The following is a 13,280-nucleotide window of genomic DNA, read 5'->3' on the forward strand; positions in this document are numbered from 1 at the left end:
TTCAATGAGTTCTAGATAACTTTGAATAGGACATTTTTGAAATACTATTCACTTACTTGATATAGGGATTGACATGGTCACAATTGAATAGGACATATTGATTAGAGTTATCAACTATTTACTCATCCAACTCTATCTTTCCACATCCAATTCTTATCCATATTATTAGAGTTATCAAATATTTACTCATCAAACAACATAAAGGAGTGTTAATGAGTGAGTACCTGAAATAATGCATTTTATATGAGATAAAAGCTAAAATAACCAATAATTTTGTAATTTATTGCAAGATAGATTAAATTAGACTAAAATACTCAATTTCATATCAGCAAACCTTTATAATGTATGAACACTTTTAATATCAAAATTCAAATAATAAATTACCAACTGCTATATTCAAAAGAAAATTAGAACAAGACTAATCAGGCATGTGAACGTATAAAATCAGACCAATAAAGTAATGTACCTGCTCAAGAGTACCAAAGTCTAACACTTTTCCTCCGTCAAGTACTTACCAGCAAATATAAACTTGTTCAAAATAAAGTAAAAGCAACTACCTTGAGTAAATTATAAAACAGGACCTATTGAATTTTTTCACCAATTGCTTAAGCTTTCAACAAATTATAACAGAGGTCTTAATTACGGTTTAGAAAATAAGAAAAGAGAAAGAAATTGGAAAAAGTAAAAGAAAATACTAGCACTTACTTCTCCCCATTCTCCTTTATGATTCTTTAGATTGATTAATCCATTTCTTAGGTCGATTTCAAAAAATACACAAATCAAACAAATACAGAATTAAAAAAATTCATTGCATTTGTTGCCTTGGCTATTATTTCACATGTTTAACGGTGCTACAACTAGGCAAAACATTGAACTCCCGTGGCATCCAAGTCCTAAGAGAAGTAACAATCTAAGCATATAAGATTTTATATAGATATTTCATTATATGTCAAAGTGCCACATGTTAATGGCAAATGAAAAAATGCCACAGCTCATATTTTATTTCCACAACAAGTTTATGCTGAAATAATAGTAAAACGCTCTCTCCCAAATTGCATTTAAAATTGAAAAGGGCAATTTTAACATTTTGTTTAAAAAGAACTCTGGAATAAATAAATGAGTCGTGGAATGACATGAGACTGAAATTCCAGGAACCCGCATTTGCATGAGAAAAAAGAAATCCTAATAAAAATAAAGTCAAATATAACACAACATCCAAATAATCAAATAGCACTCCACTGACTAATTATTTATATAGTATTGATTTAATTGCCAGCACTTCTTAAATATGGTAAAAGCAAAAGAAAAGAAAATGAAGGCAAAATTTTATTTATGATGCCCACCTCTTATATATTTGCTCAAGAAATATATTCGCTCGTTGATCTGACAGATTAGAAAATGGGCGTAGATTTTCTTTAAGTGACATTCACTTTAAGTGCCTAGAAGGTCTTGATCTGGCGACTAATGTTAAAGACTCAAAGAATTAGAGATTCTGAAATCAAATCTTTCTTCTTCTTCCCTATTTCATAAATCCCATCACTTTCCTACTGAAAAATAAATAAAGATGTCCACTTTTATACACTTTGGCCAAGAAATACTGAGTTTTTGTGAAGTCAAGTCTGATTGCAATAGAATTCTTTTTTTTTTGTGTTTGTTTCTTTCATAAAAAAAAAAGAATAGAATAGAATATACTGGCTGTCATTCCAAAATTATAATTAAAAAAAGTTGACTGGTTTTTAGTTCAAAAGTATACGTATTTTGCTTTAGAAATACATATAAAATTCACAAAAATCCCAACCCTGAAACCGTTGCGCAAGAGCTACCTTCACAGCAAAACAAAGTACCACAAGTAACTTATCTGCATGTTTTTTGTTTTATGCTAAAGAATGGATGGCTTTTGTTCCATCCATCCATCCATTCATCAAACTCAGTGGAGTGTTATTTGCCATATCTCATATGCAAATGGAAATATACATGTAAGTGGAAGACAAATTCAAAACAAGCTGATTTGCATTGAAGTTTCCCAAAATCAATAATTTTAGAATTAATGAGTATATAAACATACCTCTAATTTCAAACACAATAGAGTGAGTGATGATAGTCCTACAATCCTTCAATCGACACAACATGCAATCAACAAAATTAGGAGCAACTTCATGAGATTAAGTTAGGATCCACCATAATCAACATGAATTCGAGAAATCAAAAGAAAAGAGATTGGGAGGATAGAGAGCTAGTGAGAGCCGGCAATGATTTTTGGGAAAATTTGAGGGTAGACCGAGAGAGAGAGTGTGTGAGGGAAAGAGATGGGTCAATGAAAAATGAAAGTGTTGGAGATGGTAGATCGGTAGAGGACCGAGAGGGAGAGTGAGGGAGAAAGATGGGCATTTGGGATTTCAGATTTGGGGATTTGGGATTTGGGACCAATTTTGCCGGTACTCTTAAGTCTTAGGTGCCAATTTGGGGCATTTTTCTGTTTTTTCATTAAACAATTTGCCTCTTCTTTTCATGGAACAATTTGGGATTGTTTTTCCTTCTAATAGTTGTTGAGGCACATCTCTAAAATGCCTCTACAAATATTTTCTTTATATTCTTTTATTTTCAGTTTTTCTTATAAGCTTTGTCCCTTATACATTATCTTTTTTTATTTAATTAATAAGTGTTAATATGGCAAAAACTATCTAATGCCTTAATAAGTGTTTATTTGAGGCATTTACTTAATAGTGCCCTAACAAGTATGCCATAATAGGGAAATTTTCTTGTAGTGATCCTTAAGTTCCATTTATCTTGTTCCATCATTATTATTAATTTTCATTGAGTAACAATAACTAACATCTTGTTATTGGTGATCAAGTAACAACAAGTAATAAGTATATATAAATGGACAAGTTAATACAAGAGGTATCAAGAATAAATTACATTCAACTCATGTTATGGTACCAAAAGTTTCATCTACTCCCTAAATCTAAAAGTTTAGCTCATGATGTGAAATAAGACAAATAAGCTCATAGATTCATTGCATGAACTCATATTGAATGACAAGTAAAAATAGATAAGAAAAGCTTAGCCAAATAGATGAACAAGCTTCCAAAATTTTCAATTTTTTCACCAAAATGAGTTGTACAACGAAGAATTTCTCCAAGTTTCTCCTTACAAGACTTTCTCTCCTAATGAGAGAAAAGAAAATAACCATGTTCTTGTTCTGAAACTACCTCTAGACTACTTCTTCACTACACTTTTTTTTTATAATTCTTGCAATATAAAGATGTTAAGAGAGTAAAAATTTCTTCATTGAAGTAACATAAAGCTTCTTTTACACTTTGCTAGGTCTTCTTGGGTAGCATCAACCGAAATTTTGAGTTGTAGATAAGCTGGAAAAGTTGTGTGAATGCAGAACAAGTTGATGTGTAAGTTGCAAGTTCGTTTGAAGAATACGCACCCATAAGGTCGCATATTGGCCCGCGCATTGCCTTTTTTGCAGGTTTCCTCATTTCTGATCAGTTTTCAATTTTGCTCTATTTTTGTACCAATTTTCACTGCTTCTTGCTTGATGTTGGAGACTGAACTAACTCTTGTGAAAAACATGAAATTGTAACCCTTTGAGTTAACTTTCCAATGCTTCAAGAATCACCCAATTTGGAGCTCTATAGATTGAGAAATTACCAAAATAACCTTCTTTGGTCAAAACTCTATTTTAGCTTTTGACAACAAAAATGGCCAACTGTATTTGGACTTTTTGACTAGGAAAACTCATAAACTAGATTTTGATGGCTTCATAAGAAATGTAGAGATATGTGTTACCTTCAAAATTGCTCAATAACCACCTTAATCAGGTGTCAAAACTGTCAAATTCCCTTTCTTTTATCCTTGATTGTATTTCATCTTTTGAGCATCTTGCACTTCATATTATCTTTAAATTACTTTAAACCATCAACAATCATATGAATATCTTCTCAATTCATTCTATTTGATGATTGAATCATTAAAATTTACAAAATCATGAAGTTTTCACCACTCTAATCCATAGAAATGCAAATTTTCAAGCTATAAAAATAAGTAAAACATACCAAAACTAAATAATAGAGCACATTTAAATAACTGAAAATGTGCAGTTATCACTACCAACACTAAAAGGCATACATAAACTTTGATAACATAACAAAGATAACTTTTATGAAGCAGTTGTAGTACTCATGTAAAACTAAGACGAGCATCCTAGGTTAGAGTGAAAATTTACCACCAAAAAAATTTATTAATGGCTGTAAAATTATAGTATAAATTTTACAAAACAGAAACGTGAAACAAAGAAAGCAACAATGATTACATCTTTGATAATGAATAAATTTGAGATTGTTCACAACATGATATAGCATAATTTTGATGATGAATATAGGAAGATGTGAGTGAGATGAGCCAATTTAACTTGGTTTTGTAAATTGCATGTGACGTGTAAGAAAAGAATAATGCAAAGAATGCATCAAGGTATCTATTTTTTCTTTAAAATTAGACATGACATGATTTTAAAGGCATCTTTTAGTTTTTGAGAATGCATATACCACTCAAGGATAAAAATAGAAATCTAAATAGTCATTTTGGGTCCTATTACATGTCGTATACATCTATCTATCATGGAGAGAAATATATTTTATGCTATAGTGGTTACAGTTGAAGTGTACAATTGAATGATGAACTATATAAACATCACTTTCTATTCAAATTATTGACCAAGGTGGAGGATTTGTGCTCTGAATTAGGCCTTAAATTAATTATATGCATTTACACATTTTCAGTAGTATAACACACTTTACTCAGTAAACTTTATTTCATATGGCTATCTATGTAAAAGTTTTTGGTTCTTGTTGTTCTTCTATAGGGTACATTTATTTGCCATATGATACAAGTGTTTTCTAAATTAAATCCCTTTAGCAAGTTAATGAAAATTAGATTACTCAATACTGGTACCTTTGGCCATTTTAAATTGAACTTCACTTTACACATACTATTAAATAACTCCTTTTCCTTTTTATTTCATTTTCTGAAAAAGTATCCGCTTTATCAGTTTTGATTTCTTCACTTAAATTAACGTCACCTTATTGAGTCTTTCAAGGATAAATGCAAAAGCACTATAAAAAGTATATACTTTTTTTTTATATCAAAACATTGTTGTGCCATAAAAATACATATCAGGATATTTTGGCCCTCTAGCTATTTCTAATGGTGAACACTCCTACAGCTTGTAATTTTCTAGTGGAATTGATTTGGATGTAATTTCAAACAAGCTCCACTATTGGATATTTAGTTGAATCTTTAGGATATATGGGGCACATTTTCTAACTTTATCTGATGTTGAATCTTTGTGATAAGTAGTCGTAATCTTGACATGTTTTTACTAAATATTTGCATGTCCTAAGATATCTAAATTATATATCACATATCATTTTATACACGTATCACACGATGATATGGATGCTAATACTTACAATAGATAGGGAGACAAATCGTAGAGAGCTTTGAACCCCTAGGAAGAGCCAAAAAAGAAACAAAAATTTAAAAGAAAAAAGTCAACAATTGACTGGTGAAAGTATAATAGACTTTGTATGATTCAAAATACAAGGGCGGCCAAAAAAGAAAAAGTGGTGCAGTACACAGTTTTTTCCTAAATGAAGTTAGCCCCCTCTAGCAAAAATATGGTAACCTTTAACTTTCTTGAAGGCATTAAAGTCTTTAAATGCAAAAAAATATAAAGAGACATAAAAGAAAAGTCAAAATATAAAAAGGAAATAATGATCTATTCGAGATTGAAAAAAAATTATGAAAAATTAACCAAAGAAATTTTTTGGCTTTATTTTGTTTAATTGAATCATATGCATTTAGATACTATTATAACTATTATGAATTTAGAGCCTACATAATTGTCTTTAGTATTTCACACATAATTGTCTTTAGTATTTCACATAAAATCCAAAGATAAATCTTGAGCTTTTTATTATGGTGCTTATTTATAGTAGTTTATAATTTGGAAGAATCATTTTTTCTTTATTATTTGTTTCATTCAAAAAGCATTTGTTAATTTTCAATTTTTTAAATTATAATCAATAACATATATACTATCCTACTATAAGAGGAAAAGCAACCCAAGTGTGTTTCATAAGGAGTTAGAAGAAAATGCCCATCTATACAAGAGAAGGCATATCCTTTGGATATTTTTAGACCGCTTGATGCAAGATTTAAACGTGTGACCTACAGTTAGAAGAGAGATTATAAATCTTCCGGGCAGATATCTTAACTTTCACAAATTATTCAGCAATTAGTCAAGGAAATAAATGGCCAATGCAAGAAATCTCTATCATAATAAATGATTTGAATGGAGGAATGTTTGTGAATCAAATAATTCTCCTATTATTAAACAATGAATTTGATTGCTTCTAAAAGTTAGTAAAAAATGTTGAGTGGACAGCTTTAAAAGAAATTTTATTTACAAAATGAAATAAACATAGATGCATGTAGAATCACTTTTCTTAATAAACATATGATCCTTTATTAAATTTTGACATAAAGAAAGGGTAAAAAAAAAAAGAAAAAAAAGGGTCACATGGTGACTTGTGAGTATCATTGGCACAGAACACAGTACAAGGCACATGTACCAGGAAGAAAGCATACAAAAACCCATATGCCTACATAAATTGAGAATCTACATGATTTTAGTTGTCTTTCTTCTCTACATGACTGCATATATATTCAAATGTTTTGAGATATATACCTAGAGAAATAATTCCATTAATTTCAATTAAAGGAGAAAGTTAGTTATCATTCTAACCACACTTGCCATAACTAAGTATATAATTGTGAAGCAAGCTTAAAAAGATAAATTATTGTAAAAATTACATGTTAAACAGTTTTTCGTACTTATACAATTGTTTTGATAGATATTATTGGAAAAAGTTGTTTGCATCGTAAATATATTTTTCAATTAACCTTTTTGTCTTGTCAAGTGCCTTTTTATCTCACATATATCACATCACAAAAAATATTACAGTAATTACATCTAACAATATTTTCAAATAATCTCTTATTCAAACTTAAGAATACTTAAACTTAGCATTTTTTTACTTTCAATTACGCTTGACATGCATATACGTGTATATTGACGATAAAACAAAAGTGTTCTATTCACCAGTCCATGTACCAAAGAGAAAAATCAATCCACAAGATCTATTAGTGTTATATGTTATCTATTTTATTAGGCTAAAAGCAATATACTCTTGAACATTTTAATTTAGAAGAATAGGTGCAATGCATAGCACCTTCTCAACAGAAATCACTGCTGCAAATTGAATTAATATGAGAAATTAATATTCAAACAGAAAAAGTGAAACACAAAACTGAACTGAATATAACTTGTCTCTCAAAATAGTTTATCAATGATAATAACTGTAGATGCGTGTAGTTTGTTTGCACATGATGACTAATCATTAGAACATGATTTTTTGCACATTCATACGATTAGATTCAGCAATGGTTTAGGAAAAAAGCTAAGTTATAAAATGAGTTGTTGTTGTTTACTTTTTGTTAACCTTTTGCCTGCAATATAAACAAATAAAAGTAAGACAAGTTTTAGAAATATCAAAACTGGTGCAACGCACGTGTATTTTCCTAGTAACAATAATTAATTAATTACAATAGCGATATAAACTTCTCGTGATTTATTATTATTATACTGACTTCACATAACAAGCCATCTTTCCTCACATGACACGATCAGCTGTAAGAGTTAAAGTATGTAGGATACATAACTGAACCATGTTAGCTTCAACCGTGGCAAACATGGAAATTGCAAGGCCAAGAATGCCAAGTGTATGGAAAGAATCTCAAGAAATCTGTACACAGAAAGCGAAGAGATAGGTTCCAGCAGTAAAGAGTGGAGCTACGTATCCATGCCCGACATACATGCATCCATCGCTTACAGACATGCCACCATAGACGGAGGCTCCAGTCTCGTATGACCAAAGTATGTTGCCATTTTCGGCATCGATGGCATAGACGGGTCCTGTTGAATATGTTGAGCCACCAAAAAGGACACCATTGGCAATAGTCACAGGATTAACCATAGAATCCTTTGGATCAGCGGTCGACCACAGAATTTTACCAGTTGGAGGGTCCATCGCCACCCAGCCTCCACCATTCGTGACTTTATGTGATGGCAGAAGAGTGAAGTTCAATTGGTTGCTGTTGGCAATGTTTGTGTAGATCCTCTTTGTATCCGTTGCTGCACCCCAAGTACCTCCCCCGAGAACACCACCAGGACCCGCTTCCTGCATCATCCATCCATCCATCCATTGGCAAGTTAATCAGACTGGCTATCGTACCAAAATTAATAACTAGACTAAAATAATATGCAAATGGAATGATGATGACATTTAGAGTGAAGTTAACTTACGGTAAACCAAATAATGTTCCCATTATCGCGATCCAGAGCCCATGCAAATCCGCTTTTTTGGACAGCCACAACGATATCTCGTTTGGTACCATTAACTTTGATACTTAGCATCATTGGTTCCTCCCCAAAATCGGCATCCGGGTTTGGTCCGGGTGGGCAATTAGGGGTTGACAAATTTGAACAAGCCGCGAACCAGACATCGTAACCTCCAAGCTGCTTGTACCACTGGATTTTGCCAGTGTCCATGTCTAGCGCCATTATGGAATTTGAATGGTTATCAGGCTCAATGCACTCATTAGGATTTGTCGGATTAGTCTGATTATTTAATCTTTCTTGACATTTTTTGACACGTTGAGGAGCTGAGTACAGATTTCCAGTTGCGATGTATACATGATTTCTTGGAGCGTCAATTGATGGACTGCTCCCCCATACGGCTGCTCCTGCATATTCTCCACGGTTCCCATGATTGTCTGGCAAGGTGAAGGTCTTCCATAAGATCCTGCCACTTCGAGCATCTAACTTGATGAGGCTACCACGAAATGTGCAGCATTCCTCAATCGTGGCAGTTTCTTCTGCTGAAGATACTCCTACGTAGAAACCTCTACCAACAACAGAGAGGCTAAAATTCAGTACTACTTTTATAATAAATTGGGTTTGAAGTAGATGCCGTTGGCTTGTGATGCAGTTATTGTGGCCGTTGTATTTCCTTCAAGTTTTAGTGTAGCATTATAGACATGTTTGTATTCACATATTAAGTTGTACATAACCAAAATTAACTCTTACAATAAAGTAATCTTAGTGTAATCCAGTCATTTAAAATATAATCTTATCTGCATCAAACCCATAGTAACTCTAAGTTGTTTTCCTATGATCAACAAAAAAAAATTAAAAATAAGTTTTTTTTTATATATAATGAACAAAAATAATATCAAAGAAAAATCCTGCAAAATACTCGACTCCAATACTAAAACTAGGATTGCTATCAAGTCGAGTCATTACTTGAGTAAACACGTTACAGATCAACCTTGAGTTTGAAATTATTTTATCATTCTTGAACATGAGCTAATCAAACTCAATCAAGCTCACAAGCTTAATTTTTTGATAAATTCTATAACTTTCTTACCTATAAATATAATTTTGCATTGATTAATATATATATATACACATTATTCGATAAATCTTGACGAGTACTCGAGATGTGATTTTTTTACTTGTACTTGACTCCAATATCTTATCGAGTTACTCGAGATCTAAGTTGATTGAAACTCGGTCAATTTCGAATTCAAGTCAAGTTTGAGAGTACACCCCTATCTAGTTGAAACTACACCCCTATCTTTTTTCTTTTCTTGTTTTTTTTTTTTGGCGAAACTGCACCCCTATCTAGAGTACCACTCAAATTGTATGAGAACTTTTTGTGCTATGGGCTGGGCTGCAACTTGCAATTCTAATTAAATTAGCTTTTCTTGTAAGGTATGAAATTAATTGGTGAGGCCCGATGCTGAGTGTGCTGTGGCCTATTAGCTCATTCTCCATGATTATTTTTAGATTCACAACTAGGAATAAAACCAAATTTTTTTTTTCTCTTGTTTTATAACCTTTTTTTTGTCATCGTAAACACCCATCATGCATATTTCTCCTCCTAGAATACTTTTGTCCATATTTGGATGCCAAATGTCTTTAAGTAGATCATGTAAGCAAATAGTTATTCAAGGGCTAATCCTTGAGTCTAACGTTATTACAGTTAATTATATATATATATATATATATATATAAAAGTCTAAGTTATAAAGCCATGGATCATTGACTTTTTACTGGGTCCAGGAAGACCAGTTCCTAATACTTTTCAAATTATTTTCCGTATTTAATATGGCGTTTTGAAAGGTTAGTCTTATCTAAACTTCTTTATAGTTTTTAATAATGATGAAATGTATGACATTTGAACATACGACTTTAATTAACAACAAATTTATCCTTCTCGAATTCACTCAACTAGACTTTCCCACAGAATTAGAAAACATGTATCACTAAATATGATTTCTTTTCTTATCTATCATCGACACTAAATATTTCTTAAGCATCAGAAAATCGAACCATATACCTATACCATTCAAATTTTCATTTTTGCCTCCCAGATCTTTGTCCAGATAGATGACACATATGATTTTTTTGCCTTTTCATAAAATAAATTTCACAGTACTCCTACCCTAAATAGATAAATAAATAACTGAAATTCACATAATTCATAAAAAAAAATAGAGTAACCATACACAATGATGACATGAGGTGAAATAGTAAAGATTATTCACTAACATGTACTCAAGGAAACATTTGCAAGATTTGATTGAACAATGCACTCTATCAGTTAATTTATGCGTAGAAAACGGTTGGGAACAAAAGAAAAGATAGAAATAAAACGACTTAGGTATCCACCTAATCTTGTTATGTAAAAGCGCTATTCTTCTAGTATTCAAGATCCATATATATATAAAACAACCACAGAATTAGGTACTCGCTAAATCTTGTTAGGTATAAATGCTATTTCTAGTATTAAAAGCTCTCTCTCTCTCTGTAAATAGGATCTGTCTAACAGGTGTTCATTGGATACTAATAATGTATTTCATGTGTTAGATTTTGAAAAAAAAAAAAGATTAATTAGGAAAAGTGATAAATGCAAGGAAGAATAATAATTTATTAGTATGTATAAATTAGGAAAATTTAGATGTGTTAACGATATATATAGACACACATACACACACTCTCTCTCCCTCCGTCCTAGTTTTTGAGATTTTTTTGGGAACTTAACTTATTATGCACAGTAACGTGTGGGGATGAACATTTCATTCTCTTCCTTGTTCCATCTGGGCATGTGAATGCACTGACCCCATAAACTTATATTAATAAAGTATCACTACTATATATGAAAGTTATTCCGATGGACAGCCAAGTTGATGTTTGATTGTGTGGCCTATCAATTTTTTTAGTATATTTTGAGGGAATCTTGTTATTATTTCATAGAGGGTACAGAAGAAAATTAGTTTCAGAAGTGCTTTTCTTCTAGTATTCAAAGCTCTATATTTTCTCAAGTCAAAAAAAGACTCAAGCAAGAGTTGTGGTGGGTAGTCATATAGAAAACTGCATGATTGTTGCTTGCTTACCCATCATAATAGGTCCCAGACATGGTGATGCTGGCAAAGGGATGGCTATCCAGCTGAGTTGACCATATCAGGCTGCCACTGCTCCGCTTAATGGCAACGGCATAAGCCGGCCCCGTGATTCCCAGAATTATCATATCCTGATCCGTGATCATGGTCGGAGTTGATCTAGATATTGTTGAGTTCAAGACCTGGACAGTGAGACCGGTGAGTTGTTCTACATTTTGCTTCCACACCAGAGAGCCATCGCAGGCTTTAACCGCGTACACATATCCATTCCAGCTTGTGAAATATACAATCCCATCATATACAGCGGGCGTTCCTGTTACAAATCCCCCTGCGTTGAACTTCCATTTTAGCCCCAGTTTAGATGCAGTTGAAGGGCTGATTTTGGATTCACAAGAGGCATATCTGCGGTTGTATATATCTCCTCCATGGTTTAGCCAATTCCCTGGTCGTGAAGGCTTGTTGGTATGGTATCTCTACGGAAATTAATTACAATCAACGATTAGTTGATTTATTCAACTAAGCCAACATGTAAAAATTGCTGTATATGCTAGTATATGTAGACAATTTTTTTTCCAGTATGGACCATTACTTGGCAGACCCAACAGTTGGTATTTGACCAATCTAACAGTGCCAATTGAATACACGAGTACCCTATATCTTTATTTGAATTGCATAGAATGTGAGATAACAAGTTTCAAGATTTTATCTGGATCATTTTCATTAGTCAAAAACTAACTACTAGGAGTTTGCTGCTTGCCTAGTAGTTGGTCTAGACCAAGATAAACTTTCTTGTATCATTCCAATCAAACATAATGAATTGGATGAAGTGTCGTAGTGCATATACATGTGTGTATACATATGTGCGTGTGTGTGTTTCTGCCCCATAGCTAGGTACTCGAAAAATAAGAAAAGTAGAAGGGAAAGTCAACGTACATATGGATTCTTGGCTGCAGTGCCGATTGCAGTTTGACACAAAATGCTTGAGACAATCAGAATGGCTATGAACTGGGGATGTCGGAGTACCACCGGCTCCATGGAAAGACGGTAAACACTGTGCGCTCCACCAAATGGAGATTGCTTGATGGCTGATGGATCACAATTCCTGCTCCAAGGCACTACTTAGTTATGCCTTGAAGCTCTGACTTCTCGATATTCAAAAGGTGCAATTCCTAGTTTTAGGGTCAAGCTTGAATTATTTTAGCCTATTGACGGCTACACTAACCTCAATTTAAGAGCGGAGATATCTAATAAGCAATGTTTTGAAAATCGGATTGGACCGGCCGGTTCGAGTGGTTGAACTGCTAACCGGCCATGACACTGGTCCGATACTCTACTACAGTTGACTTTGTCAGAAAATCGGTCAAAACCGATCAAACCCGTCAGAACCGGTGAACCAGGTCGAATCGATGGTTTTCGATTGTTTAACTTTCCTCTTTATATTTTTTTAAGTTTTGCAAAACACAGCTACCGAGGATCAAACTTAGGATCTTTGTGATAAAAGACCAATGTAACAACAAATGTACCATCGCATCCTATGAGTTTTTTTATGATAACTTATTTATATAAAACAAACATCTATCTTTCTTTTCTCCGTTTTCTCTACAAAATCGCATTCTCTTATGGCTCTTTCTTTCTAATCTTCAACTCTCTCTCTCTCTCTCTCCCCCCTCTTTTCTTTTGTC

General features: G+C 32.8%; 1 protein-coding gene across 1 annotated transcript; it reads right to left on the reverse strand.

The window, feature by feature from the left end:
* Window positions 1-7,868: 7,868 nt before the first annotated feature.
* LOC113777318 (polyvinylalcohol dehydrogenase-like) lies at window positions 7,869-12,633 on the reverse strand. Its single transcript, XM_027322351.1, has 4 exons — window positions 12,532-12,633; window positions 11,593-12,071; window positions 8,438-9,038; window positions 7,869-8,312 (listed from the first exon to the last, which is right to left on the reverse strand). The coding sequence occupies exons 1-4, from the start codon at window positions 12,631-12,633 to the stop codon at window positions 7,869-7,871; spliced, it is 1,626 nt and encodes a 541-aa protein (XP_027178152.1).
* Window positions 12,634-13,280: the final 647 nt, after the last annotated feature.

Source organism: Coffea eugenioides, chromosome 7 (genome assembly GCF_003713205.1).
Source record: "Coffea eugenioides isolate CCC68of chromosome 7, Ceug_1.0, whole genome shotgun sequence".
Classification (NCBI taxonomy): Eukaryota; Viridiplantae; Streptophyta; class Magnoliopsida; order Gentianales; family Rubiaceae; genus Coffea; species Coffea eugenioides.

Bases quoted from the DNA above. Each gene is read 5' to 3' on its own strand.
- LOC113777318 (XM_027322351.1), bottom strand. From the start codon at position 12,633: ATGGAGCCGGTGGTACTCCGACATCCCCAGTTCATAGCCATTCTGATT. The intron at 12,072-12,531 runs GTACGTTGACTT...TAATTTCCGTAG, and splicing joins CTGCAGCCAAGAATCCATAT to AGATACCATACCAACAAGCC. The intron at 8,313-8,437 runs GTAAGTTAACTT...TGGATGATGCAG, and splicing joins GGAACATTATTTGGTTTACC to GAAGCGGGTCCTGGTGGTGT.